The sequence below is a fragment of the Opisthocomus hoazin genome, chromosome 9, assembly GCF_030867145.1.
Source record: "Opisthocomus hoazin isolate bOpiHoa1 chromosome 9, bOpiHoa1.hap1, whole genome shotgun sequence".
Taxonomy (NCBI): Eukaryota; Metazoa; Chordata; class Aves; order Opisthocomiformes; family Opisthocomidae; genus Opisthocomus; species Opisthocomus hoazin.
The window spans coordinates 1709696-1734948 of record NC_134422.1 but is presented as its reverse complement, the minus strand read 5'-3'; the positions used below and the strand labels follow the sequence as shown (position 1 = coordinate 1734948).

The 25253-nt window shown below is 51.2% G+C and overlaps 1 protein-coding gene across 1 annotated transcript; it reads right to left on the bottom strand.

The window, feature by feature from the left end:
* Positions 1 to 23465: 23465 nt before the first annotated feature.
* Positions 23466 to 25006, bottom strand: RPRM (reprimo, TP53 dependent G2 arrest mediator homolog). Its single transcript, XM_075430440.1, has 2 exons — positions 24394 to 25006; positions 23466 to 23893 (listed from the first exon to the last, which is right to left on the bottom strand). Exon 1 carries the CDS (start codon positions 25004 to 25006, stop codon positions 24668 to 24670), a length of 339 nt encoding a protein of 112 aa, XP_075286555.1. The 3' UTR covers positions 23466 to 23893; positions 24394 to 24667.
* Positions 25007 to 25253: the final 247 nt, after the last annotated feature.

Sequence of the window (25253 nt, the reverse complement as noted above, 5' to 3'; positions counted from 1 at the left end):
CAAGAAAGAGAAAAGAGACCAGAAAAGAGGAGTCAAGGAACACAATATCTGATACACGGCTCCTTGCAGCATTTTTTTCCAAAGTTGCTGGTGCTGCACCTTCCCTTGCTCAGACCTCTCGCCCCGTCCTCCTTGGTTGAGCCTCTGACTCGACTGTCCCACTCTTGCCAAGGATGGGCAATGTCACAGCTTGAGTCAGAGCCTGAAATCCCTCCTTTGGAGGTGAAGAGAAAGCTGCATGCGATGGGTTTTGCTTTTGCGCTAGGAGGAAATCCTGGTCTTGTCCAGCACGAGCCAGTTTTGAAGAGTAAGTCTAAATTTGGCTCCATCATTTCTTTGATGTTTTGCAGGATTCTCCTGACAGTTTCTGTCGAGACTGAATTGGTGTCCAGAATTTCCAAAAGAGACCTTGGAGGCAGTGATGCAGCTGGGAGGGAGGAGGAGGAAGGCATGGCTGGCCACTGCACCGTCACACAGCCTGGGGAGGTGAACCACAGCTGGGTCCGGGGCTCCAGGAGAAGCAGAGGAACTTCACCTTTTATGGGAAATCACAACTGGTGAGGAGATGGCATGATCTAAAGTTAAGCTAAAACTAACCTGAGCTTAAAGTTAACCCCTGGTTAAATTTACCCCTCTATGCCCTGAATAATCAGGTTTGATTTTTCCCACTCAGAAGTCTCCTGGGGATCTCAGGTGTGTGTCACTTAGGAGACAGCAAAATGAAGCCCTAACCCAAGAGGCAGGATCTTTCCCTGTGCTCGTTTAGGGACTGGCTAGTCCCTGCTCGGAGGAAGCTGAGCCTGAGCTCAGGGAGCATACTGGCAGAAAACAACTTTGATTTCAACGCTTTTCAAAAATAACTGCTTTTTCATTCCCGTGTCTGTATATGTGCTAATGAGTTGTGGTTTGAATCAGCTTCTGATTTGTGATTTTTAATTCATCCTGTAATAAGCGATCTGTGGGGCTTTGTATTTGAGAATATAATTCAGTAGAAGTATTACAGGGAAGTTTTCAGAAAGCTGTGCTAGCAGCCAAGATAACATCTCCATTCTTCTTTCACTGCTAATCAGTTTGTATGAGCTTTCTTATGCATAGCTTTCTGACCATACTAAATTTTTCTGAAACAAACACTTCGTCCACGGTTATCAGACAGCAACATGCTTGAGAAATTACATTTTATTCAGTAAAAAGCCTCAGAAGGCAGAGATTGGCCACCTCTCTCCCTCAGAGAACTGGACAATAGCAGATTTTTGTTATCGTTCATTTTTCTACTGTCATAAGATCTTCCATCTTTTATTTTTCTCTTCTATGTCCTGGACATTTTCTAATCCTTTTCTGAAGACCATACAATAGTAGGTTATTTTTCAGTTTAAAATGAGATATGACTAAATCCTCCAGCCTGCCCCAAACCCTCCGTGTTTTCCTCTATTTTCTATTCTAACTCAATTCACATAGTAGCCACAGAAAACTAATTTGCATCTTCAGAAACTGGAGAAAAACACCCGGCAGGTCCTTGTCTGGCACTGGCTCCTATCAACATTCAGGCTCCGTTTCCTGAGAAGGTGCCTCTTTTACTCCAAAACTGAAAAAAAGTGAACGTGAAAATTATTTAACAAGAGACTGAAAGCAGCCCCCCACCAGGGAGGAGTGCACTTTTCCCTGGTGGGAGGGTAAAACGTGTGGGTGACAGCAAGCGGAAAATACATTCCCAGCAATCACCCTTAGCCATGGATGGAGAAGCAGGGTTACTGAGTTGTATTTGTCACTACTCCAGTTCTTACTGAGTGTTCATCTAGCGAGCAAGTTATTTCCAAAACTGAAATATTGGCATTTGTGCAGCAGGGAGATTACTGCAATAGGAGAATATTTTCTATTACGAGTTGTTGTTGTCATTATCCTGCATGAAGCTGTCAAAGCACCACAGCTCTACTGTCTTCTTAGGAAGCAGAGGTGGGATCCAGAGATGACTACATCACCTTACAAAGACGCGCTGATGCGAATGTTTGTTGTCATGGATGCAGTGAGCTTGCTTCTAGGTCTTGAGTGTCTCATAAGCAATTAAAAATCAACATAACAAAACCTGCCTGGACAAACCGTTCAGCTCTTAGGCTTTGTTATGAGTCTGGTTCATGGTGATTTCAGCCTCTCCAAGCATTGAAGGGGCAGAAACCCAACTGCAACAGCACTGGAGGAGCCCCGTTCCTTCGGTACGACAAGGGCCATCCTACTGATACAACTGTAGGAAACTGTGAGACCCCTTGCAGCTGAAGGAGAAGGTCATGTTGTTGTCAAAAATAGCCAATTTACTGCTAGAGACCAACTAAATAACAATATATCATGGATGTGGACAGAATATATCTTCTTGCTCTCTAGGGTTTACTCGTAGTAGGAGCAGCTGCATTAGCAACTGCCACGTTCATGAAGAATGAAAGCATTGCCTGAGATGCTATGACGGTATTTTTAAAAGCATCAAGGAGGTTAATGACAAATTTCCCTAGCAATCCAGCATCTGAGTGCCTTAAGCTTCTCCTCTAGTGTTTGCCCAACTGTGAACGATCTTTAAATACGTGCAGCGGAGTCCACCGTAGGAAGGAGATGAAAACTCTGGGTACTACCCAGATGCTATGTATCCATTACAGACCAAAATAAAGATCTCTGTGTCACAAACAAACCATTTCCATCTGGTTCCTCAAATTAACGATTTCTAATTAGGCAAAATACATTTTTTTTTCCTTTCATGCAAATTAAGCGTTGATTCTAAAAATACAAAATGAACTGTAGGAGGCTGTATTTTCATGAGCCTTGTGAACATCTCAGCTAGCTGTAAAAGAAGATGCCTCCCTGCTGCCACAAAGGTGGGGTCCAATACACTAGAGATGCAACAAAGGGGCCGGTGAACTTGCTCACTTTCTGATAGACCTCTGAGTTGCCTTTAGAAGGGCAATGAAGTTGGTGAAGGATCTAGAGAACATGTCTTATGAGGAATGGCTGAGGGAACTTGGGTTGTTTAGTCTGGAGAAGAGAAGGCTGAGCGGAGACCTTATCCCTCTCTGAAACTACTTGAAAGGAGGTTATAGCGAGGAAGGTGTTGGTCTCTCCTCCCAAGTAACTAGCAATAGGACAGGGGGAAATGGCCTCAAGTTGCATCAGGAGAGGTTTAGACTGGATGTTAGGAAAAATTTCTTTACTGAAAGAGTGGTCATGCACTGGACCAGGCTGCCCAGGGCAGTGGGGGGGTCCCCATCCCTGGAGAGATTCAAAAAACGTGTGGATGTGGCACTTCAGGACATGGCTTAGCAGGCATGGTGGTGTTGGGGTGATCGTTGGACTTGATGATCTTAGAGTTCTCTTCTAACCTTAATGATTCTGTGATTCTTACCTTTGCAAAACAAGATGGTGAGCCGAGGAATGAAGTGCATTGTGAAGAATGAAGCACGGGAGTAATTTAAGAAAAGAAATTATATTGACGGTCAATTGGCTCCTGATTATCTCATACCAGTAACTCTGTGAGCAGAAAGAGTCAAGGTGTGAATGGAGAAAAATGACCACTGAGAAGGTATCTGCTTCCACTCTGCTGTATCTTTCAGGCTACACAGCTCAGCCCAGGCCAGGGGGGCTGAATGGCCGCAAGAAGCCACTGCAACGACATTTGTCTGTTCTGCTGAAAACTGCTGGTTTCATACCGCTTAGCCTGTTTGAAACGACTGAAAAAATGTGCCCGGGATAATGCCTTGTGCACGCTCACCTCCAGCAGAAAGCCTCCGAGTCCATTTGCTGTTATTAATAACAGTAATCGTCACAATTTACATACGCCGTTGGCAGCCTTGGAAGGGCTCCTATAAACATCCCCTGTCATAAATATGGGAGTTTCTAACCAGCTGCAGCTGCTTGGTCTTGCTCCACCAGGACCTTCGGGCTGCAGATGCTGCTGGATCTTCGGGGGCCGCTGGGGAGCAGCACCCGCGGCTCCGGGGATACGGCCAGGCCCTGGGGATGCGGTGGGAGAAGGAGATGTTATTTATTGCGTGGGACTTGGGGAAGGGATGTGAGACTGCTTCATGTGAGCTAACCAACCCTGGGCAGGAGATAGGGTGGTGCGTGGCCGGTGCAGCTGGTGCTTTACACTTTCTTCTTCTCTTTCTAGCTTTTTCCTTCTTTTTTTTAATTCACTCACTTATCCCAACTCCTGGCGTAAAATCTAAAAGGTGTTGCAAAGTGATGCATCTAGCTGTACTTATTTTAATTAGCTGCCAGTGGTTAGGAGATACTTTCTGCTTCCATTTTCTAATTTTTTTAAGCAACTGAAGATGTACAGTCCAGGGACCGCTGATCATGAGTCAGGCAGTAAAACCTAATCCCTTCCAAATTGCTCGTTATTACAGGTGACAAATAGTTTATAGGAGCATTAGCTGTTCCTCTGGACTGTGAGCGAGCCCGTTTTGCTGCTGGCTGCAGCTAGCTCCCCTGGAATTTGTACTTCTGGCTGATGTGTGATACCACAATCGCTCATCATCGCAGTCATCTGAGGAACATCAGGCTCCATTTGTCTTTCTCAGCATGCACACGGAATTCTTTTACTTACCTAGGGTAAATATTCATGCCAAACTGCTACTGAAATATAAAGAATATTATTTATCACTTTTTAGATCTCTGAAGCGTAGAAAAGATGATAAATAATGTAGCCATTTTTGATGGAAGATTCCCATGCATTGTCTCGTTAGCCCCAAAACTGCTGCTTGGGTCAAGTGAAAGGAAGAAACACCCCAGGAATTCTAGTGAAGTACAGTTGCCGAGCCCTAATAATTGAAATATTATTTACTGGCAACTAACGTTTAACTTAAAATATGTTGTTACATAGAATTCAGTAGAACTTCTCAGAATTCTTAAACATTTCTGGTTAGGAAAGGAGGATATTACGGGCAATGGGACGTACGCAGAACCCCTGCGTGACCACCTCCGTGGTGCAGGCATCTGCCAAGCCAGGATGTTTTCTGCACAAGCTGAAACGGAGCTTTGTAGACCTACAACGGATGAGGGCCAAAGCATTAGAGAAACACAAGAGTATTTAATCAAAATTCAAACCCCGTATCCTCTTCTTTGCCCACCCAGGTTAAGAAGATGCATTTCTGTGTGTGTGGCTGCATATGTGCACACATGATCAGTCTACAGCAGATGGAAATGTTTTTTGTAAGATGTCCTATGGGTCAAGAACACTATTTGAGGGGGAAAAAACACAATTTTTTTTTACCATAATCCCCTTCCCAAGTATTTTTTCTTACAGAATGCCTCCCCCATTCAGAAAGTTTACATCTTTACTGTTAAAGATTTGAAGATGTTGTAGGCTTTTGCTGTTCTATCACTTGATTTCCCCTTACTCCCTGCAGTCATGCCCCGCTCCAGCGAGACCAGCCAGCTCTGCCTTTGCTGAGTGCGTGGACACCCAGCAAGCGAAGATGCTGCCGGCGCTGGGGCATGAACCCGGCCACTTGCCACCTGGACCATGGGCCACCCGGACTGGGTGTGATGGCCACGGCGCTGGCTGGACTGGAGGAGAGGATGCGTAGGCGGGAATAGGCCCCATCTGGAGTACTGTGTCCAGTTCTGGGCTCCCCAGTTCAAGAAAGATGAAGAGCTACTGGAGAGAGTCCAGCGCAGGGCTGCGAGGATGAGGAGGGGACTGGAACATCTCCCCTACGAGGAGAGGCTGAGGGAGCTGGGCTTGTTCAGCCTGAAGAAGAGAAGGCTGCGAGGGGACCTTAGAAATGCTTATAAATATCTGAAGGGGGTGGGTGTCAGGAGGATGGGCCCAAGCTCTTTTCAGTGGTGCCCAGCGACAGGACAAGGGGCAATGGGCACAAACTGAGGCACAGGAAGTTCTGTCTGAACATGAGGAAGAACTTCTTCCCTCTGAGGGTGCCGGAGCCCTGGCCCAGGCTGCCCAGGGAGGTTGTGGAGTCTCCTTCTCTGGAGATATTCAAGACCCGCCTGGACAAGGTCCTGTGCAGCCTGCTGTAGGTGACCCTGCTTCAGCAGGAGGGTTGGACTAGATGACCCACAGAGGTCCCTTCCAACCCCTACTATTCTGTGATTCTGTGAATCTGTTACCAACGTGCTGAGCCATTTCTCTCGCCCCCGCGTGAAAGAGCCTATTTTAAATACAGATTTAATATAGCTGATATTGGTATGGCTCCGGAGGGAATACAGAGTTTAATCAGCAGTGTCAGCTCTGGTGACAGGTTCATCTGTAATGTTATGAATTAGTAGCAGCAGCTTTACCTGTGAAAACATTGCGCACACAGACTGTCTGCCTCTTCTAAATATTTAAGCCAGCTCTTGTTTGCTAAATGAATGTGGGGTTTTCTTCTTATTATCTCACAAATCTACCAAACTCAATTTCATTTAATTATACCTTTAACTTTCTGAATCGCGTCTTGTCCTCCTGTCCCAGTAACGACCCCTTCAGAAAGGACCGGCGCCTGGCTCCAAGCGGGAGCTTTGTTCGCTCCCTGGTTCTCTCACCACCTATTGTGGGTTAATGAATCGGAAGGAAAGGCCAGACGAAAAAGAAACGCAGAGACAGATCATGTGGTGGTGGAAGTACAAAGGCCCGAAGAAAATTAATTCTCCCTACTAATCTGCCTTGGGATTTGGAGGGAGAATGGCAAAACTCGCGCTAGAGTCACAAACAGGTGGTTGAAGCCTTTTCGTAGCACAGTGTCCGTCTTTAAACAGCAATATATGACAGCCTTGTTGTGCTATCATCTGGCACGTTCCTTTTGTCATGTACAGGAGATGGCTGGGAGCTGATTTGGAGGTGTTTCACTTTCCTTGTGATACGGCCCGAGGGAAGGGGCTTTGGAGATTGACTGAGGGAGATAATGCCCCGTTATTTCTTCCCTCCATAAACCCCTCAACCTTGCCAAGAGTCAGTAGGAATCACAGAATCACAGAATGGTCGGGGTTGGAAGGGACCTCTCTGGGTCATCTAGTCCAACCCTCCTGCCGAAGCAGGGTCACCTACAGTAGGTTGTAGAGGACCTTGTCCAGGCGGGTCTTGAGTATCTACAGAGAAGGAGACTCCACAGCCTCCCTGGGCAGCCTGTTCCAGTGCTCCGTCACCCTCAGAGGAAAGAAATTCTTCCTCGTATTCAGATGGAACTGAACCGCTTCTCGGTAAGTCCTTGGAGTTGCTCAGAACTTCAGCTAGAGCTAAGAGGATATTTTACTTATTTCTTTTCCCATGCCTCCATTCCCTGGTTATACCACACTATCTGCTCCTTCCCTGATCTCCCTGAAAGAAGACGGTCCCTCATCACCCCAGACTGACCCTGCTTGGTCGTCAGAGGACCTTCTGCTCATGCTGTGCGATGGCTGAAGCACTCCGGTGCCCCGTGGTCTTCCAGGGGAGGAACTTCCCCGGGTGACTCGATCATCTTAAAGGTCCTTTCCAGCCTAAATGATTCTATGACTCCCACCAGTCCTCACCCCAAGGGCAGAAGGAGCGACTGACCACGAGGCAGTGGGCAGCACTGGAGCGATGCTGGACCAACCATGATGCTTAAACGCTGTTTGTCTTTGTTTCTGTCTAATTATTTATTGTTCGCTGCTGTTGGCAGAGGATGATTTCCAAATGACAGAGCACAGGACAGGTTTCCCGTTGTTCCCTTCTGTACCAACCTGGGTGGCATCAGGGCACCTCCCCGGGGGCTCCAGGCTCTGCCCTGCGGCAGTCTAGCTTTTTGGTTTTTAAATGCGTACATACCTGCTTTATTTTTTATTATTGATATCTGTCAAAGAGCAAAAGTACCAGTGAACGTATTTCTCAATTGAGCAGGTCAGATCATTTCAGCTGATTTAAATTTCAACAGATTGCTCAGTGTGGGTCTGTCCTGCACAGGCAGAGGAGAGTGAGAAGTGCTTCTCTGGTAACTACAGAAGCTCGGTTACGAGCAGCGACATAAAGCTAATGAAGGAGAGACAAATTAAAGCTTTTTATGCACTGCTAGCTACGGGTGCTCTGTATCGTTACCAGCAAAGGCAGTGCAAAAAATTGCAGATACTTTAATGTGTGAGAGCTTAATTAGTACTAAAAATGCCAAAGGGAGAGTAGAAACAGCAGTAATTTTCAGTAGCCTTGCAGGGCCTCCGCACATGGGAGCATCGCTTGGGACTGCCACGAGCATCGGCGAGACGGCTCCCGGCGTGATGGAACCATGCAACTTTTTGGGGTATTTTTTGGTGGTGGTGGGGATTTTTTTTTTTTAAGTTGTTCTTGCTGAAAACCGTGGTCCTTTTAATAACTGCGTAAAATCAAGGAGAAAAGTGAGTAGGAATACTTGAGTGTGGAGTTGCGTTTCTGCCGGGCACCAGGCATGGCCCCATGCAAGCCCAGGGAGCAATGGGGTGCACACACAGCCGCCCCGATGCCACCTCCTGCTTCTCCAGCAGTGTGGTGCAGGAGATAAATCATTATTATAGACAAGATACAGCTAGACTTTACCACTCCTACCACAATTTGTGTATTTATATTTGCCATTAAGAGAAGCGGTTCCATCCAGGACTGTAACATTGAATCCTCAGGGTACCACAGCCCATACTGCTTTGGTGGGATCAGCGTTGGGGTGTTGCTGCACCCCAGCGCTCTAGGGGTGGCTTTCCAGGGTGGGGGGAAAAGTGCATCTCTGGAGTGTTTGTAGGAAAAAGCAGGAGGTGCTGCTGTGGCCCGGAGCCCACACTGCAGAGATGAGAGGTGGCATCTTGTCTCTGATGCCCGCCGCCCCAATTTCCAGCTTCCATTTAGCAGGACCTCTCCCGGGTGATACCTTTTTGTGGATGTGAAGGAAATTAAGGGCTAAAAGTAGGAGCCTCTTAGAGAGGCCAGAGGCATCATCAGCTATAAAAGGCAAAGCTCTCCAGCCCTCCTGAGCCTGCACATCCACCACCATTTTTCTCTCCATTTAAGGACTGCCACTTTCAGCTCTCGGAGCACTAACAGAGACTCATTCAGACCCTTTCGCATCTCCTCTTGCCCTGCGAGATGACTCATTGCAAGGACCCAGGGCTATGCCGTAGACGTCCTTCTCTCCAGGCAGAATTTTTCCAGGATTGTTACTCCTTGGAAGAATGCCCAGTACGTAAGTGTGACTATCCATCACCTTGAGATCAGTCTATCGTTTCTCTTTCAACAGTGAATCTCCCACTCCTGTGAGCTGTTTTACTACTTGGCTTTCATGTTTTTCCATTTTCCAATGTTGGATTTCTATTCCATACAAAATCACCGCACCACAGAGCTGGGGCTTTCACCACTTAAATGAGGGCAGCTGCACTCAGGGTGGCTGAATGTGTGATGACTCTTAAATTAACTCTGCCTCCAGCATGTTGTTATAGGTACTTTGTGCTATCCTCCTATCAAGTGGTTATACCAATGCAATGTGTCTGCTTTATGGTCTCATTAAGTCAATGCTGTGCTGGATTGAATTTCCATCTTATCCATCATTTCTCTAAAAATATATCAGAAGAGAACAAAGTATGACTTGTAAGTGTAACACAAGTCTGTAATTATGGTCCAAATTTTGTGTTGCATTTTGGTTTTTTTCATAAGCAATACATGACGGTCTTACTTTCTGCTTGGTAATTCATTTCTTCTTTTAGATTTGGAAGGAATAAATTTTTTTCTGAAATAAAATAATCACACCACAGAGATCGTGTTAGACACCGCACATTTCTAAGATAAGAAATATAGTAGTGTGTCATCCCTGTCTTGCAGCTGCAGTACTAAATTGCAGCTGGAGAATCAGGGACGTATCAGGTGTGGATTAATCTCAGTGCTCAAATATTGCCAAGGGAAGCATTTTTTTACAGACCTCCAAATGCCAGGGTGATTGGGAAGAGCCTAATGGCTGTGTTCAAAGCTTCTGCAGCAGGGACGTGACTGGAGATGTTTAAGGCAGCAAGGGGATGTCCACAGGCGCACAACTGGCCAGATGTTTCGTCTTCGTCTTCCCTGGAAGGAAGCTGGAGACTGGCAGCAGCTGGAGGTGAGAGAGAGGACGGGGTGGCCGCCGCTCTACAGCTGAAGGGAAAACCCTCACAGGCGTGGGGCAGCTCTGCCCCAGGCCAGCTGGAGGGACATGGTGGGCAGGTTTCACTTCCCTTTTCAGCACGGGCTGCAGGACTGCTGTCGGGACCAGTTCCACATACAACACTAGAAAAATGATCTTGACCTATAAGGGTGAGTGAGAACAGCTACATACAAGCCATTCATAAATAAAAAACCTGTATGTTTACTGTAAAAATTGGAAAAAAAGCACTCTGGTGAAATAAAGAAGTAAAGGGGAGAGAGGCAGCAAGCAGAAATAAGTGCAGCAAGGCTTTTTACAACAAGTGTTTTAGTAAAAGAAAGAATACTATCTATGGTATTGTTACTAGATTACTAGATAGGAACAACACAGCTGTTAGTCACGGGGAGTGAAGGCAAAAATGTTAAACAAATTTGTTCCGAAAATACATAAAGAACAAGCTAAGCGCTCCTAATGTTGCTTGAATGAGCTCTAGCCTGCTTGGAGAGCCCCAGAGGTATAAAATGAAAATTCACATCGACACTGTGCCAGGGCTTTGAGAGTCTGCGAGGAGCACCCCTGCCAATCACGTGCATGTCAGTCAACCGTCTGTCTGTCTATCCATCCATCCATCCATCCATCCATCCATCCCAGTCATGAGAGGGGAGCGGCAAAACTTTGAAATCATGGATTACAAAAGACCGATACAACCATTGCTGATCTACATGGCTTTATAAAAGATAGATGTTATTAATCAAACTTCACCCTTCATGCAACGTACATTTTGATATTGTTTAACATGGAAAGTGTATATAAGGATGAAGAAAGTAGAGTCCACTTCTAGCCTCTTGGAGTCTGGCCTTGGAACTGGGATTTTGAAGGGGTTTCTATGTCACTGCGATTGAATCAGCTGAAGGTAGGTGTGAAGTGTGACATTGGGATCAAAAGAACAACTGGCATCCATACGCTTTTTTAAAGAGAATATGGATTTATGGGGCAGAGAGGTTGTGTCACCTCTGTGTCTGCTTTGGTGAGGCTGCGGCTGGAACATTGTGTCCAGTTCTAACGTCCCAATGTAAAAAAAAAAATACTGATTAGTTGGCAAAGGTTCAGGTCAGTGCTATTTGCACAATTACACTATCAAAAAAGTGTCTTTTGGTTAATTGAAAGAAAGTCCACGGCTTAAAGTCTCACACTTGAAATGGAAGTCGGTAATGTAGAGCCTTCCTCTGTAGAAAAAAAACAAAAAGACACAAAGAAGTCCATGAGTGACATGAGGTACGTTCAGACAAAAATCGCGTGTAATTTCTGAACCTCGAGGAGAATGAGCCATTGGAACAGTCGGGCTGAACCTCCATAGACTGGAAACAAATTAAACTCCGTATTTGATATTTGTCTAGACACAACCTAATTAAAAAATGGATGAACTAAGAGAAGGCAGAATGGTGAAACTGGTCTCTCCGTGGTACCTGAATACACAGATTATGATGTTTAATACTTCTGCTCTAGTACACACCTTCAGAGACGTTATCACCTCCAACGATGAGCTTACTGCTCCTTGGCAAGCTCTTTCCAAGACTTATAGGCTTGTTAAAGTATGAATCAGAGCTACTTACCTCAGTGTGCACTGATTGGTATCTTCTGGAGAAGACAAAGAACTGTATTTTTTTTGAGATAGGCAAAATTTGTCACTGCTTCCTTCTGCTCCCCAAGCAATCCTGGCCTGGCTGACTTCTCTGAGGTGTTGGTAACGGAGGCAGCTCTTCAGGAGAGCGATGGCTCTGGGGGATCACAGAATCACAGAATGGTAGGAGTTGGAAGGGACCTCTTGACCGCCAAGTGCTTTGCTTTGGGGCTTCCTTCTTCAGCGAGGTAGTGGGAAAGAAATGGGAACATCCACTCGTCTCCACGCCCACTGGTGCTCATGATTTAAAATATGAAAAGGGCTTGTGCAGCTGGAGGATGGTGTGGGGCTGAGGGCTTTGGGGACCTGCAATGAGTAGCGAGCGAGGAGGAGGAGGCACCATCACAGGGGTGGAGGAAGGACAGGAATGCTCCTCCACTCTGGGAGTCTTTGTCAGCATGGTGTCCTGCCGTTAGTCTTCTCTGCTGTGCCCATCCTTGCTTCTAAATAAATTACTGCCTGGTAAATGTTCCCTTTGAACCTTTCTACCAAACAGAAAATAACCCATGAAAAATTTCTCGTCTGAAGAAATATCAGAATTGGATGAGAAGCAGTTTTGGTTTTCCACCCAATAGCGGGCACGTGACTCAAGGAAGGGCATGACCCGTTATTTTCCCAGGCTGCTGCGGATGGATCATGGAAAACCGGCAGTTTGCAGTCAAGATGCCCGAGGTTAGGAAAATTGCTTTGTGATGGGAAAATCTGGGATGGGTTATCCAGGGAAATGGCGGAAACTTCCTTCCTGGAAGCTCTCCAGCATTAAGGCGGTATCTGCCCAGGGCAGTTTAGACATACTGTGTCCTGGCCCTGCAATGAGAAATGCTGCTCGCTGGAAGTCATAAACCCCTTCGCCGTGCTTTGCTATTAAAAAAGTGTGTTTCAAATCTTCTGGAAACAACAAAACTCCCACTTCATTATTAAATCGATCATTGTTTCTCTGATTGAGCGCTGTATCCCACGCACGCTGCGGTGAAACCTCCTTCCTGGCGGTCCACGGAGCGGTCCAAGCAGCAAAGCTGAGGATGAGCGTGCTCTGGCTCTGAGGGACAGCGCAGCAATGACTCGGGCTGTTTCACCGTGGTGTACACTCTGGGCACGTGAGGGTTGTCAGGATTCATTTGGCATTTTGACATAAAATTTTCAAGAATAAATGAAGAAGTATGCTCCTGGCCAGGAACCTGATGTGGTCCACCACCGCCTGATTGCCTCTCGCACCCCAGCTCCCTTGCTAAAGCAGGGGCTATTGATCCTGCTTACCTATGTTAAGAGCAGGGCAAATTATTTTAGGGCTTTATCTCAAAGCACTAGGCTGAATCAACGGCAGCTCGCGTTTTCCAAGAGGCTGGTGTCTTGCTAAAACCCCCTTTTTTAATCCATGAGAGGAACGAATCTTTGCAACACTGCTGAGAAACGAAACCAGCTGTTATCTCCTTGCCCCACTGGACAGCGTGGGGCCATGCCATTCAGCGTGACCTGGATAGGCTGGAAAGCTGGGCAGAGAGGAACCTGATGAGGTTCAACAAAGGCAAATGCAGGGTCCTGAACCTGGGGAGGAACAACCTCATGCATCAGTACAGGCTGGGGCTGAGCTGCTGGAGAGCAGCTCTGCAGAGAGGGACCTGGGTGTCCTGGTGGACGACAGGGTGACCATGAGCCAGCAGCGTGCCCTGGCTGCCAAGAAAGCCAATGGGATCCTGGGGTGCATCAAGAAGAGTGTGGCCAGCAGGGCGAGGGAGGTTCTCCTTCCCCTCTACACTGCCCTGGTGAGGCCCCATCTGGAGTCCTGTGTCCAGTTCTGGGCTCCCCAGTTCAAGAAAGATGAAGAGCTACTGGAGAGAGTCCAGTGGAGGGCTAAAAGGATGAGGAGGGGACTGGATCATCTCTCCTACGAGGAGAGGCTGAGGGAGCTGGGCTTGTTCAGCCTGGAGAAGCGAAGGCTGCGACGGGACCTAATAAATGCTTATAAATATCTGCAGGGTGGGTGTCAGGAGGACGGGGCCAGACTCTTTTCAGTGGTGCCCAGTGGCACAAACTGAGGCACAGGAAGTTCCGTCTGAACATGAGGAAGAACTTCTTCCCTTGGAGGGTGACGGAGCCCTGGCCCAGGCTGCCCAGGGAGGCTGTGGAGTCTCCTTCTCTGGAGATATTCCAGCCCCGCCTGGACAAGGTCCTGTGCAGCCTGCTCTGGGTGACCCTGCTTGGGCAGGGGGTTGGGCTGGGTGACCCACAGAGGGCCCTGCCAACCCCTACTATTCTGTGATTCTGTGATTCTGTGACAGCAAAGCTGGTTACAAGCCCTGGATGTGTGGTACGTGGTGTTGAGCCACGGCAGTAATGGGACGTTAACATCGCTGCACGGCCCTCTCATGAAAGTTAAAAATAGCACAGTGCTTTAGACGCTCCCGGATCCCAGTTTGCAAATGGCAGAATGTCAATAATTGGCAGCAATCTTCTATTAAATGTGTTTTTACAGGCTAACTTCACGCTCCCTACAGGTGCAGTCGAACTCCCATCGGCAGGGTCCGTGCCACGGGCAGCACTCGCCAGCATTGACAGAGCTTTGGTGGAATACGTGAAATTGTGGTTTTTCTTCCTTCATCCACCCTTTTCCAAAATGGGGAAGCCACTGGACGGAGCGCGGGGTTGTGATTTATCCACGGAGGGTGGATAAGTAGGGTCTATTTAAATCGTGGCGTTTGGCCAGGAGCTGAAGTCTTGCCCGCGTCCCACAGAGCCCCAGGTAGATGGAGTCTCCCCAGTCCCCCGCGAGGTCTCGTGCTTCTCGCCCCTCTCCGAGGGCGAGGAGCTGCCGTCCCACGTCTGGCCGAGCCCCGCGCGTTCAGCCACATTGACCGCACCGCCCTGCCGTACAGCCCCGCCGCAGTACCACGGATCTCCCTGGAAGCCTTTAGGCACAAGTTACTAATATTTTCCCTAAAGCCTGCTTTTAATTAATGTACGTATTTTCATTTTCTGTCCGAGATACGACAAACGTTAGGTATCATTAGCTGTGCTCCATTTTCCAGTAGTTCTGTATTTTTTTCCTAAGGTAATTCATTTCTTGCTTAAAGAACATCCCGTGGATATTCTTTGTTCAAGATGTTACTTACGTATAAAAGCGGTCACGGTGTACCACTGGAAAAGGAGGAAAAGTGACAGCAAGTACATGGAGTGTGCAAAGAACAAAATTACTTCAGACAATGTGTTTTTTCCTCTTTTCTGGCATGGCACAGGCACGCCAAGGAGGTTTGCGCCCAGTGAAAACCAGAGAGCTGGAACTGGGGAGTACTCGCTGATGGGATTAATATTGGTACACGTGGATGGGAAGCGAGGGTCGTTAGGTGACGGGGCATCTCTGCAAGCGAACGAGCATCAGCCTGATCCTTCTGCCTCTTCTAACACTGTGAGACAGAGAGGTGGCTTGAGTATGACAGCAACGTGGGCTCGTCTGGGGGGAAAAGCTCCGACCAGCCTCAGTGACCTCCTCCACCTCGGGCGTCTGCTCTGCAGCAGCTCCACCTTCGCGTTTGGCAGAGGGAAAGGGAAACGCAGCTTTCGTTAACCACGTTGGGGTCTTCATGAAAGTTTGAATGGATTTGTCAAGCACTGAGCGTATGTTTTGAAAGCTTTGAGTGGCAGTTCCATTACACGCACCCAAATACCCGAATTGGTGGCAGGATTTGAAACCTCTCCCTCGCTGCCAAACAGCCAGCGGTGCTCTGCAGGGGCGTGCCTTAACGAAAACTGCTTTTTTCCCTCCGCTACCTGAAATTGCTGAGTTTAATTCAGCTTGTTTTCTTTGCTTGGAAACCTTTGAGTAGTCCTTACGTGCAATTAGTATTTCCAGCATGACTGGCACTATTCATTCCCGTAGCTCCAGCGATACACAGTGATTAGCTTAACGGGGGAATTTAATCAGACAGCGAGGGAGAGCTCATGTTAGAGGGCCATGTCCAGCTTCTTGCAAGCGCAGCAATATCCCACAGGGAATATAGTCTCAAGTTTGGAGTAACAGTCACATGTAAAAGAAGTTGTATATCTTCCCTATAGAGATTATTCTACAGCCTAATATTTCTCTTTCTCAAGATTTTCCTACAAACCAGCAAAATTTCTCGATTCCATTCTGGACTCCTCCAGCCCAGCCCATCTTTTCTGGACAGAGCTCATCTCCAAACCATTTTCTGCCCCAGCAGGTTATCCTGTATCACACATTCTGCATTCTTGTTTCCACTCCTTTGTCCAAGAATGCATATTTTTCTTTAAATGTGTATTTATTTCTTGATAAGTTTCTTCGGGCACCTGATGATTTTCTGCTGCTCTTCCTCCCGTTTCCCAATTTGTTGGTTTGTTTACACGCCAGCTTTCGTCACCCAGGAACAAACCAGATCAGGGACCACTGATTCATTATTTATTTCATGGTATATCCACGAACAAAGCACAAAACAGAAGGGAGATTTTATGTGCATGTACATTTACATTTTTTACACTGTAAAATCATGCCTAAGGTTCTTTCAGCCCATTGCCTCTGGGTGAACCCTTCCGCTCCTCACTTCAGCTCCCGGAGCTGGGGAAGAACTCGGACCTCGCTTTCCCAGCGAGGCAGCGAGGGTAAAGACATCCCTTCTGCTCTTGTGTCCCCATCGTAATATCCCTTCAGCTAACGGGGCTGCTCCTTATTTTTAAGCCTGTGTGAGATATCAGCTCCAACGGGCGTCTTAGTTCCCTTCTGTCTGCATTTGCCATGACAGGCAGGAAATTAAAGTAGCTAAAATGAAAGAAATAAAAGAGAATTTGCGCTGAGGAGATGGTAGTAATGAAAGGAGAGTGGGTGCTGCACGCCATCACCAAGGCTGGACCAGGGCAGCATCTTCGTCCCGGTGCTGTGCCACTCTGCCTTCTCCATCCCGGTGCCGTGCTGCTCCATCTCCTCCGTCCCGGTGCCGTGCTGCTCCATCTCCTTCATCCTGGTGCCGTGCTGCTCCATCTCCTCCGTCCCGGTGCCATGCTGCTCCATCTCCTCCATCCCGGTGCCGTGCTGCTCCATCTCCTTCATCCCGGTGCCATGCTGCTCCATCTCCTCCATCCCGGTGCCGTGCTGCTCCATCTCCTTCATCCCGGTGCCATGCTGCTCCATCTCCTCCATCCCGGTGCCATGCTGCTCCATCTCCTCCATCCCGGTGCCGTGCTGTTCCATCTCCTCCATCCCGGTGCCGTGCTGCTCCATCTCCTCCATCCCGGTGCCGTGCTACTCCATCTCCTCCATCCCGGTGCCGTGCTGCTCCATCTCCTTCATCCCCGTGCCATGCTGCTCCATCTCCTTCGTCCCGGTGCCGTGCTGCTCCATCTCCTCCGTCCCGGTGCCGTGCTGCTCCATCTCCTCCATCCCGGTGCCGTGCTGCTCCATCTCCTTCATCCCCGTGCCATGCTGCTCCATCTCCTTCGTCCCGGTGCCGTGCTGCTCCATCTCCTCCGTCCCGGTGCCGTGCTGCTCCATCTCCTCCATCCCGGTGCCGTGCTGCTCCATCTCCTTCATCCCCGTGCCATGCTGCTCCATCTCCTTCGTCCCGGTGCCGTGCTGCTCCATCTCCTCCGTCCCGGTGCCGTGCTGCTCCATCTCCTCCATCCCGGTGCCATGCTGCTGAGTCTCCCCCGTCCCGGTGCCGTGCCGCTCCCTCTCCTTCAGCGCGGTGGACGGCTCTGCTGCGGCTGCTGCACACAGCTGCCCTGGGTTTGATGGGCCATTACCCTCCTGCAGCCTGCCTCCCTGGAGACACTCCCAAAATAGAAGCAAGTGAGAGGGGGGGGGGAAGAAAAATCCTAACCTGATTATGATAGAATAACGGACATAAAAGTGATATATTGCTTTGTGTATTTTTCATATCATGTGCTCATGACACTGTTTTTCCATGTGCTAAAAATACGCGCTATAACTGCGGAATAGGTCCCAAGCTGCCGGTGGCCAAGTTGATGGATACGCTTAGTCCTGAAGAGCTCAGGCTTCCTTTGGTTTCTTTCTTCAGTTTCTTTCTAGCAGCGACTAAAAAAAACCCCAAACAAACTAATTTTTGTCATTAAAAAATAAAGGTGTCCCATAAAAGAAAGCAGCCACCCACAAATACATTAGAGAGAGGGTAAATTGGCCTGAACGCGGTCCTGTGCAGCCTGCTGTAGGTGACCCTGCTTCGGCAGGAGGGTTGGACTGGGTGACCCACAGAGGTCCCTGCCAACCCCGACCATTCTGTGATTCTGTGATTCTGTGTAATTGTACAGTCACCAATCTCACCTGGCCTGGATTTCTCATCAGTGGAGGAGGGAAGGGAGAAGATGGTGCTGTTAAAATTTTGCCTTTGAGCGTGTCTGCTGGTTTGGGACAAGAGAAAAACAAAGCCTTAATGCAAACAGGTGCTCTTCACAACTTTAAAAATAGTTTCTGTAACGCAGCCATCCGACTCCTGTCTTTGCAAAATGCATGTGCTGGCTCAGGGTGTCTGAACGGGGCGGCTCTGGCCGTACTGGGGGAACGGGGCTGGAGGATGCTGCCCTGGGGCTGGTGCAGAGCCTGGACCGCCCGCATCCCGGCTGCATCCCAGCCGCATCCCGCCCGGCAGCGAGGGGCTGATGCATGGGCACCGTGGCACCCGCAAAGTTTTCCTTTGTATTAAGCTTCGGCTTGCTGTCCCTCACGTGCTGTTCACGGTGCCTTCCCCGCGGCATTTCGTCCACTTCCCACCGCTTCCTGGCTTTTCTCTCTGGGTTTTGCTCTCTTTCAGTCGAGAAGCCTGCATCGCCGTGCCAGTAACACTGCATCGCCGTGCCAGTAACACTGCATCGCCGTGCCAGTAACACTGCATCGCCATACCAGTAGCACTGCATCGCCATACCAGTAACACCGCATCGCCATACCAGTAGCACTGCATCGCCATACCAGTAACACCGCATCGCCATACCAGTAGCACTGCATTGCCATACCAGTAGCACTGCATCGCCATACCAGTAACACCGCATCGCCATACCAGTAACACCGCATCGCCATACCAGTAGCACTGCATTGCCATACCAGTAGCACTGCATCGCCATACCAGTAACACCGCATCGCCATACCAGTAACACTGCATCGCCATACCAGTAACACTGCATTGCCATACCAGTAACGCTGCATCGCCGTGCCAGTAACACTGCATCGCCATACCAGTAGCACTGCATCGCCATACCAGTAACACCGCATCGCCATACCAGTAACACTGCATCGCCATACCAGTAGCACTGCATTGCCATACCAGTAGCACTGCATCGCCATACCAGTAACACTGCATCGCCATACCAGTAACACCGCATCGCCATACCAGTAACACTGCATCGCCATACCAGTAACACCGCATCGCCATACCAGTAACACCGCATCGCCATACCAGTAACACTGCATCGCCATACCAGTAGCACTGCATCGCCATACCAGTAGCACTGCATCGCCATACCAGTAACACCGCATCGCCATACCAGTAACACTGCATCGCCATACCAGTAGCACTGCATCGCCATACCAGTAACACCGCATCGCCATACCAGTAACACTGCATCGCCATACCAGTAGCACTGCATTGCCATACCAGTAGCACTGCATCGCCATACCACTAACGCTGCATCGCCGTGCCAGTAACGCTGCATCGCCATACCAGTAACACCGCATTGCCATACCAGTAACACTGCATTGCCATACCAGTAGCACTGCATTGCCATGCCAGTAACACTGCATCGCCATGCCAGTAACGCTGCATCGCCATACCAGTAACACTGCATCGCCATACCAGTAACGCTGCATCGCCATACCAGTAACGCTGCAGCAGAGACTGGGAGCAGCACAACTGGCTGAATCGCCTGGGAGAAAAGCTGGCTGCCAGGCAGGCAGGCAAGCGCGATGGGCAACAGCTACCACTTGCTAACGGTGAGCTAACAGAAAATTAGATTTTTGGACAGCGAGTTTAAACCTTAATTACGGAGAGGACGCTGCTGCTTTATAACATAAAAGAACTGAGAGACTGGATGTCCCTCGGGGCTCCTTCAGCTGTAGGGGTTAGACAGCCCCAGTCGTGGTCTCTTGAAATCAATGGCACCGGCACAATCCATTCACGCACGCAAACGGAGAAAGGAGGAGCGCTTTTAATGACTCATTTGTTAATGGTAATTAACACGGGCTCAAACGCAGCCAGGGCTGCATGTTAAAGTGGGGTGCGTTTCCAGGACGGGTTCCCGGCCCCGGGTGAGCACGCCGAGCTGGACGTGCTGCACGAGCCAGGATCCCTCCACGGCTCCTCGCGGTGAGGAACAGGAGGGGAAAACCCCGGAGCGGTAACGCGCGCCGTGCCCGTCGCTGATGGGGGAGTTCTGGGCTTTGAGCTGCGACCGAACAGCGGGAGCGTACTTTCCTGGTTAGAGCTAAACTGCTTTAAAAATCGATGTGAATTCTGCCTGAACGTGAAATTGGGATAAAGCCCCACACCGGCGTGTGTCCGAGTGGCTGAAGTGCCCTTCTCCCTCGTACTTCAGGCAGGGTTTGGTTGTTACTGCCAGAAAGATGTGGAAAGCACACAATTAAAATTGCACAGCCATCCAGACACATTCAGCCCCAGTACCTTCACAGCCCTGGCTGAAAGCAGTCGCCGGAGTGGTTTCAGTGAGTGTATCCCATTTAAAATATCAACAAACCACTCTGGTGGGCGCTTGGGAAGCGACTAAGACGCCTCTCGATTTTCCATCCTGGAGGATTCGCTCGCGCTTTGAGCAGAAGGGGTGGAATCTGTCCTCTCGTGTTCCCAAACCACGCTCCCGGCTAACTGGGAGAGAAGACCGGACCGGCAGAGAAGCCAGGCACTGCTCAGCAGGCTGCGGAGGAGCCCCGCCGACGAGCTTTTCCAGGTATTTGTGCCCAGAAGGAGCTCTGGCTCCGGTGTTTTGCCCGCTGGAAGCCACGGCTGGGCACGAGGGCCGAGCTCTGCCCGCGGCGCGGTGGCCTGAAGCTCTGCTGCGGGGGCACCGCTCTTTTAATTCCAGGCAAGACCTACCACGTTCTGACTTTGTGGGCGGTGATTAGGTATGCAGACAGCCTAAGGTGAGACTGCGTCAACCTTGACTTCAGCCAAGTGAGATCTGAGCTTTTTTTTTTTAATTTAGTGCTCAGGAGGAATTGCAAACAGCACCATGTGAGGGACTTGCTCTGGTTGCGGCCGGGTGGACTTCTTGGGCATCGTTCTCTCTGCCGCAGCCGTTGAGAGGCTGCAGTGAGAGGTCTCGGAGTGAATCCCACCGGGAGAAGTCCTACTGCCAAGTCCTACCCCCACCAGCCATCACCGAGCATCGCAAGGGGCAATGTTTCCTCACAAGCTGGCAATTCCACCTCTTGGAGCTCACGCCTGATGACACAATGCCTCGGAGCTGGGCAGGTCTACCAGGTCAACCCTCAGAGTCTTCTGCTCCTCTGGGAATTTCACAGATGGGAACATCATGGAGAAACAGGAACGCACATCAAGAAAAGGCCCCTCAGGTTTTGGTGGTAAAAACTGACCATACTCTACTCTTTAAGGCGAATAAACAACAGACAGGTACGAAGAAGCAGGTCAGCTCCTCATAGGATCTTCAAGCCAACTACGAGGTGGTGGAGCCTTCCGTTGAGTACCCGCACTGGTTTTACCCCAAACGCAGCCGTTGCCTGAGCCCTCAGCGCTGCAGCCAGGGAGATTTTTGTCTCCAATGTGTTCTAGGAGCTGATGGGGCTTTGCTCGTTGGCACCATGGGCTCTCCCCGCTGCTCTCCGAGCAGCTTCCCAGGCGCTTTCCTGAAAACGCCCCTGAAACGATGCGTGCAGCCATCTGAAAAGGCTACGTTCACCACGAGGTTCCTGCCCAAGAACACGCAGGTCACAGCTTCACACGCATGTCTAGAAGGGGCAGAGGTTAGGCTCTGGGCAGGGAGACCCGGCTTTATTAAGCAGGGAGGTGCCCACAGCACCCAGCGGCTGGGTTGGAGATACCTGCCCGACCACCGCTCCCAGCGCGAGTGGAAGGGGGCTCCTCCGACCACCCCGTACAACGTGAGGGTGAGGTGGGGTCTGAGAGGTGCTTCTTCCCCGTGCTGTCCTCCTCCTGCCCACCAATGGAGAAACATCCCAGCCCCCCTTCCACTCCCAAAACCCCGTGGCGCAGAGGGAGAGAGAGGCCGAAGTAAAGCTGACGGGCTGGACGCATGCGGGCATCTCCGCACCACCGAGGAGGAAAAACCCTTTGCTTAACAACCCCCAGCCTACAGCAAGGGGTCTTTGTGTAGGGATTAAAGAGTCACCAGCACTTTATTGGGGTCGGGGCTCTCACCTTGCCCGGGGTCCTTGGGCGAGAGGCACCAGGCCATGCGCGCTCCCGGGCTGAGGTTGAAAATTCTGCCATTTCACTACAGGGAGATTGCTGAGCCTCAGATTTACGGCGCTGGAACAAGCTGTGGCTCCTGGCAAAGGTTAATCAAAATGTATTGTACCACAAGTGTTTGCTATAATTAATAAAGAACGCCTGATGAATCGAGCTCTTAAAAAATGTTCAAGCATGCAGTGTGCTCCCTACGAGTTGGATTATGGGAATGATTGTGTTACCTGCAACAGAATCGCAGAATCCCAGCATGGTCGGGGCTGGAAGGGCCCTCTGTGGGTCCCCCAGCCCAACCCCCTGCCCAAGCAGGGTCACCCAGAGCAGGCTGCACAGCACCGCGGCCAGGCGGGGCTGGAATATCTCCAGAGAAGGAGACTCCACAGCCTCCCTGGGCAGCCTGGGCCAGGGCTCCGGCACCCTCAGAGGGAAGAAGTTCTTCCTCGGGTTCAGCTGGAGCTTCCTCTGCTTCAGTTTGTGCCCGTTGCCCCTTGTCCTGTCGCTGGGCACCACTGGAAAGAGTCTGGCCCCGTCCTCCTGACCCCCACCCTGCAGATATTTAGAGGCATTTCTAAGGTCCCCTCGCAGCCTTCTCTTCTCCAGGCTGAACAAGCCCAGCTCCCTCAGCCTCTCCTCGTAGGAGAGATGCTCCAGTCCCCTCCTCATCCTCGTAGCCCTCCGCTGGACTCTCTCCAGTAGCTCCTCATCTTTCCTGAACTGGGGAGCCCAGCACTGGACACAGCACTGCAGATGGGGCCTCACTAGGGCAGAGCAGAGGGGAAGGAGAACCTCCCTCGCCCTGCTGCCCACACTCCTCCTAATGCACCCCAGGAGACCGCTGGCCCTCTTGGCAGCCAGGGCACGCTGCTGGCTCAACACCACAAATTAAAAAGTTGTCAATGCTTTGTAACATCTATAGCAGGAGTTTTCCCTCTCACTCTGTTATCTCAAAATTCTGCTTCGTCTAACGTTTCTCCAGCGCTAAGGGGTAAAGAAAGGAGGAGAGGTTTGTTTAAATCGCTCACCACTGTGTCAGCTGATAGATGGCTCCAGTAACATTTATTTTGATGCAATGACAAAGTCCACAGGGTTATTTGTTTCCCAGAGAACAGGCAGAGCTGTTCTTTCTCTCTCCCTCCAGCGCAGCTGTAAACGAGCGAGCGCACGGCTGAGATTTCTGCTCCCCTCAGGGAACTGCACTGCAGCGAGATTCTCCGGTTTCCCTCATTTTCTACCAAAAGTTTATCCGCAGTCAAGGGGTTGTCTCGGACTCCAGCCTTATTCTGTCCCCGTCTAGCTCGGGCGCGTTTTGAGAAGGCCGAGTTTCACCTGCTCCGTCAAAATGGAGAAACTTCTGCTACCACCTGCTAGCGACGTCCGTCAGGATTCGGTGGCTGGGCCAGCTTCACTCCAGCGCAGGATACACCCAGGGAAAACCCAGCAGTCCGAAGTCCGCGCCGCCGCTCCGCAAAAACTTCCCGATTCTCATCGGCACTAAAAATACCGGCAGCCAACAGCCTCCCGGCCGGACTCCGGGTGTCGGGGGAGGCACTTTCTCACAGGCAGGATGCTCCGGCCTCTCCGTCCCCATCCGGCTGCTCTGGTCCCCAGCGAGCGTTGACGCCGGTCCCACTCCTCCCACAGCAAATGGGGATACATCGATTTATCGCCAGCAACCGGCACAAGCCCACGGGGACACGACAAACAGCTACGCCAGCCTCTCACGGAAAGATGCTCTGTTTTCCCTGGAGAGGAGACGGATGAAGGAAAGAAAAAACCAACAAAACCTGAAATCCTGTGCAAACATCAATTTCGCCCCCCATTAAACGCGACCCTCAGCAGTCACCCGACAGCGGGGCTTCCAGGTGGGGTGACACATACGTACATCAGTTTTCTGGAGTCCCACCCGGACAGAGGGGGGGGACGCAGGGGGGGTGCTGGGCTCTCCCCCTGCCCGCAGCCGGGGGGCCGGAGCGGGATCCCTGCACATCCCCCGGTGGGCACAGGGCGGGGGGCCCTCCCTTTCCCCCGGGGGGGCTCGCCAAGCAGCCCAAACCGCAGGTTTTAGCCCAGCTGCGAGGCAAAAACCTGCAACGACGGGGCGTTCGCTCCCCCACCCCCCCCAGCCCCGAGCCCCGCGCCCCCTCCCCGCTGCCCTCCGCGGCTGCCGGCCCCCTCCCCCCCGGGGCTGGCACGCGGGGGTCGCTGGTTCCCAGCCGCGAGCGGAACGAGCCCCCCCCCAGACCTTCTGCCATCAGAGCTCCGGTTTTACTCCGGACGGGGCGGGCGGCTCCGGGGGGTCGCGCAGGCCGGGCCGCTCCCCGCACAGCTCCGGGGTTCCTTCGCCGTTGTTTTTTAAGGAGGAAAACCAACAAAAAACCAAAACAAAAACCCGAAGTCTGTCTGAAGGAGGAACGGCCGTCGCGCAGCCGGCGGACGGAGCGGCCGCGCCGTCGGGGCGGGCGGCGGAGGGACCCGGGGGCGGCGGCGGAGGGACCCGGGGTGGGGGGGGGGGGGTGTCAGTAGGGTCCCACCACCACCGCCTCCACCTCCTTGGAGGGTCGCCGGTCCTTGACCAGAAAGTTGATCATCCCCTCGGACTTGATGAGGAGGTTGCAGCCCAGGAAGAAGATGCCGAAGACGACGGTGATGGCCAGGACGCACATGACGGCGATCTGCACCACCCGCACGACGTACAGGCTCCGCTCCTCCGCCGCCCCCCCGCCGCCCCCCCCGCCGTCGGTGACCACGGAGGCTGCGGTGCAGCAGCGCAGGGCCCGCTCCAGCTCCAGCGCCGCTCTCCCGGCCCCCGCCAGCAGCCCCCCCCCCCCCGCAACCGCCGCCGCCGAGCCGTTCATCCCGGCCGGCCCCGCCGCACGCAGCCGGGACCGGCCGCCCAGCCCAGCCCAGCCCCGCCGGCGGGGACACCGCGCTGCCCGCCGCTCCGCCCCGCTCCGCCCCGCTCCGCCCCGACGGGGGGGGGGGGGGGGGGAGTCGAGGGAGCGAGAGGGATCGGGGGGAGAAGGGGGGGTTGGGGGAGGGGGGTCGGGAGAGGAGGGTTTTGGGGAGTGGGTGCTTGAGGGAGCGGTTTGGGCGGGTCTGGGG

What these genes read in the sequence shown, in the direction of transcription:
- RPRM (XM_075430440.1), bottom strand. Translation starts at nt 25,006, where the DNA reads ATGAACGGCTCGGCGGCGGCGGTTGCGGGGGGGGGGGGGCTGCTGGCG.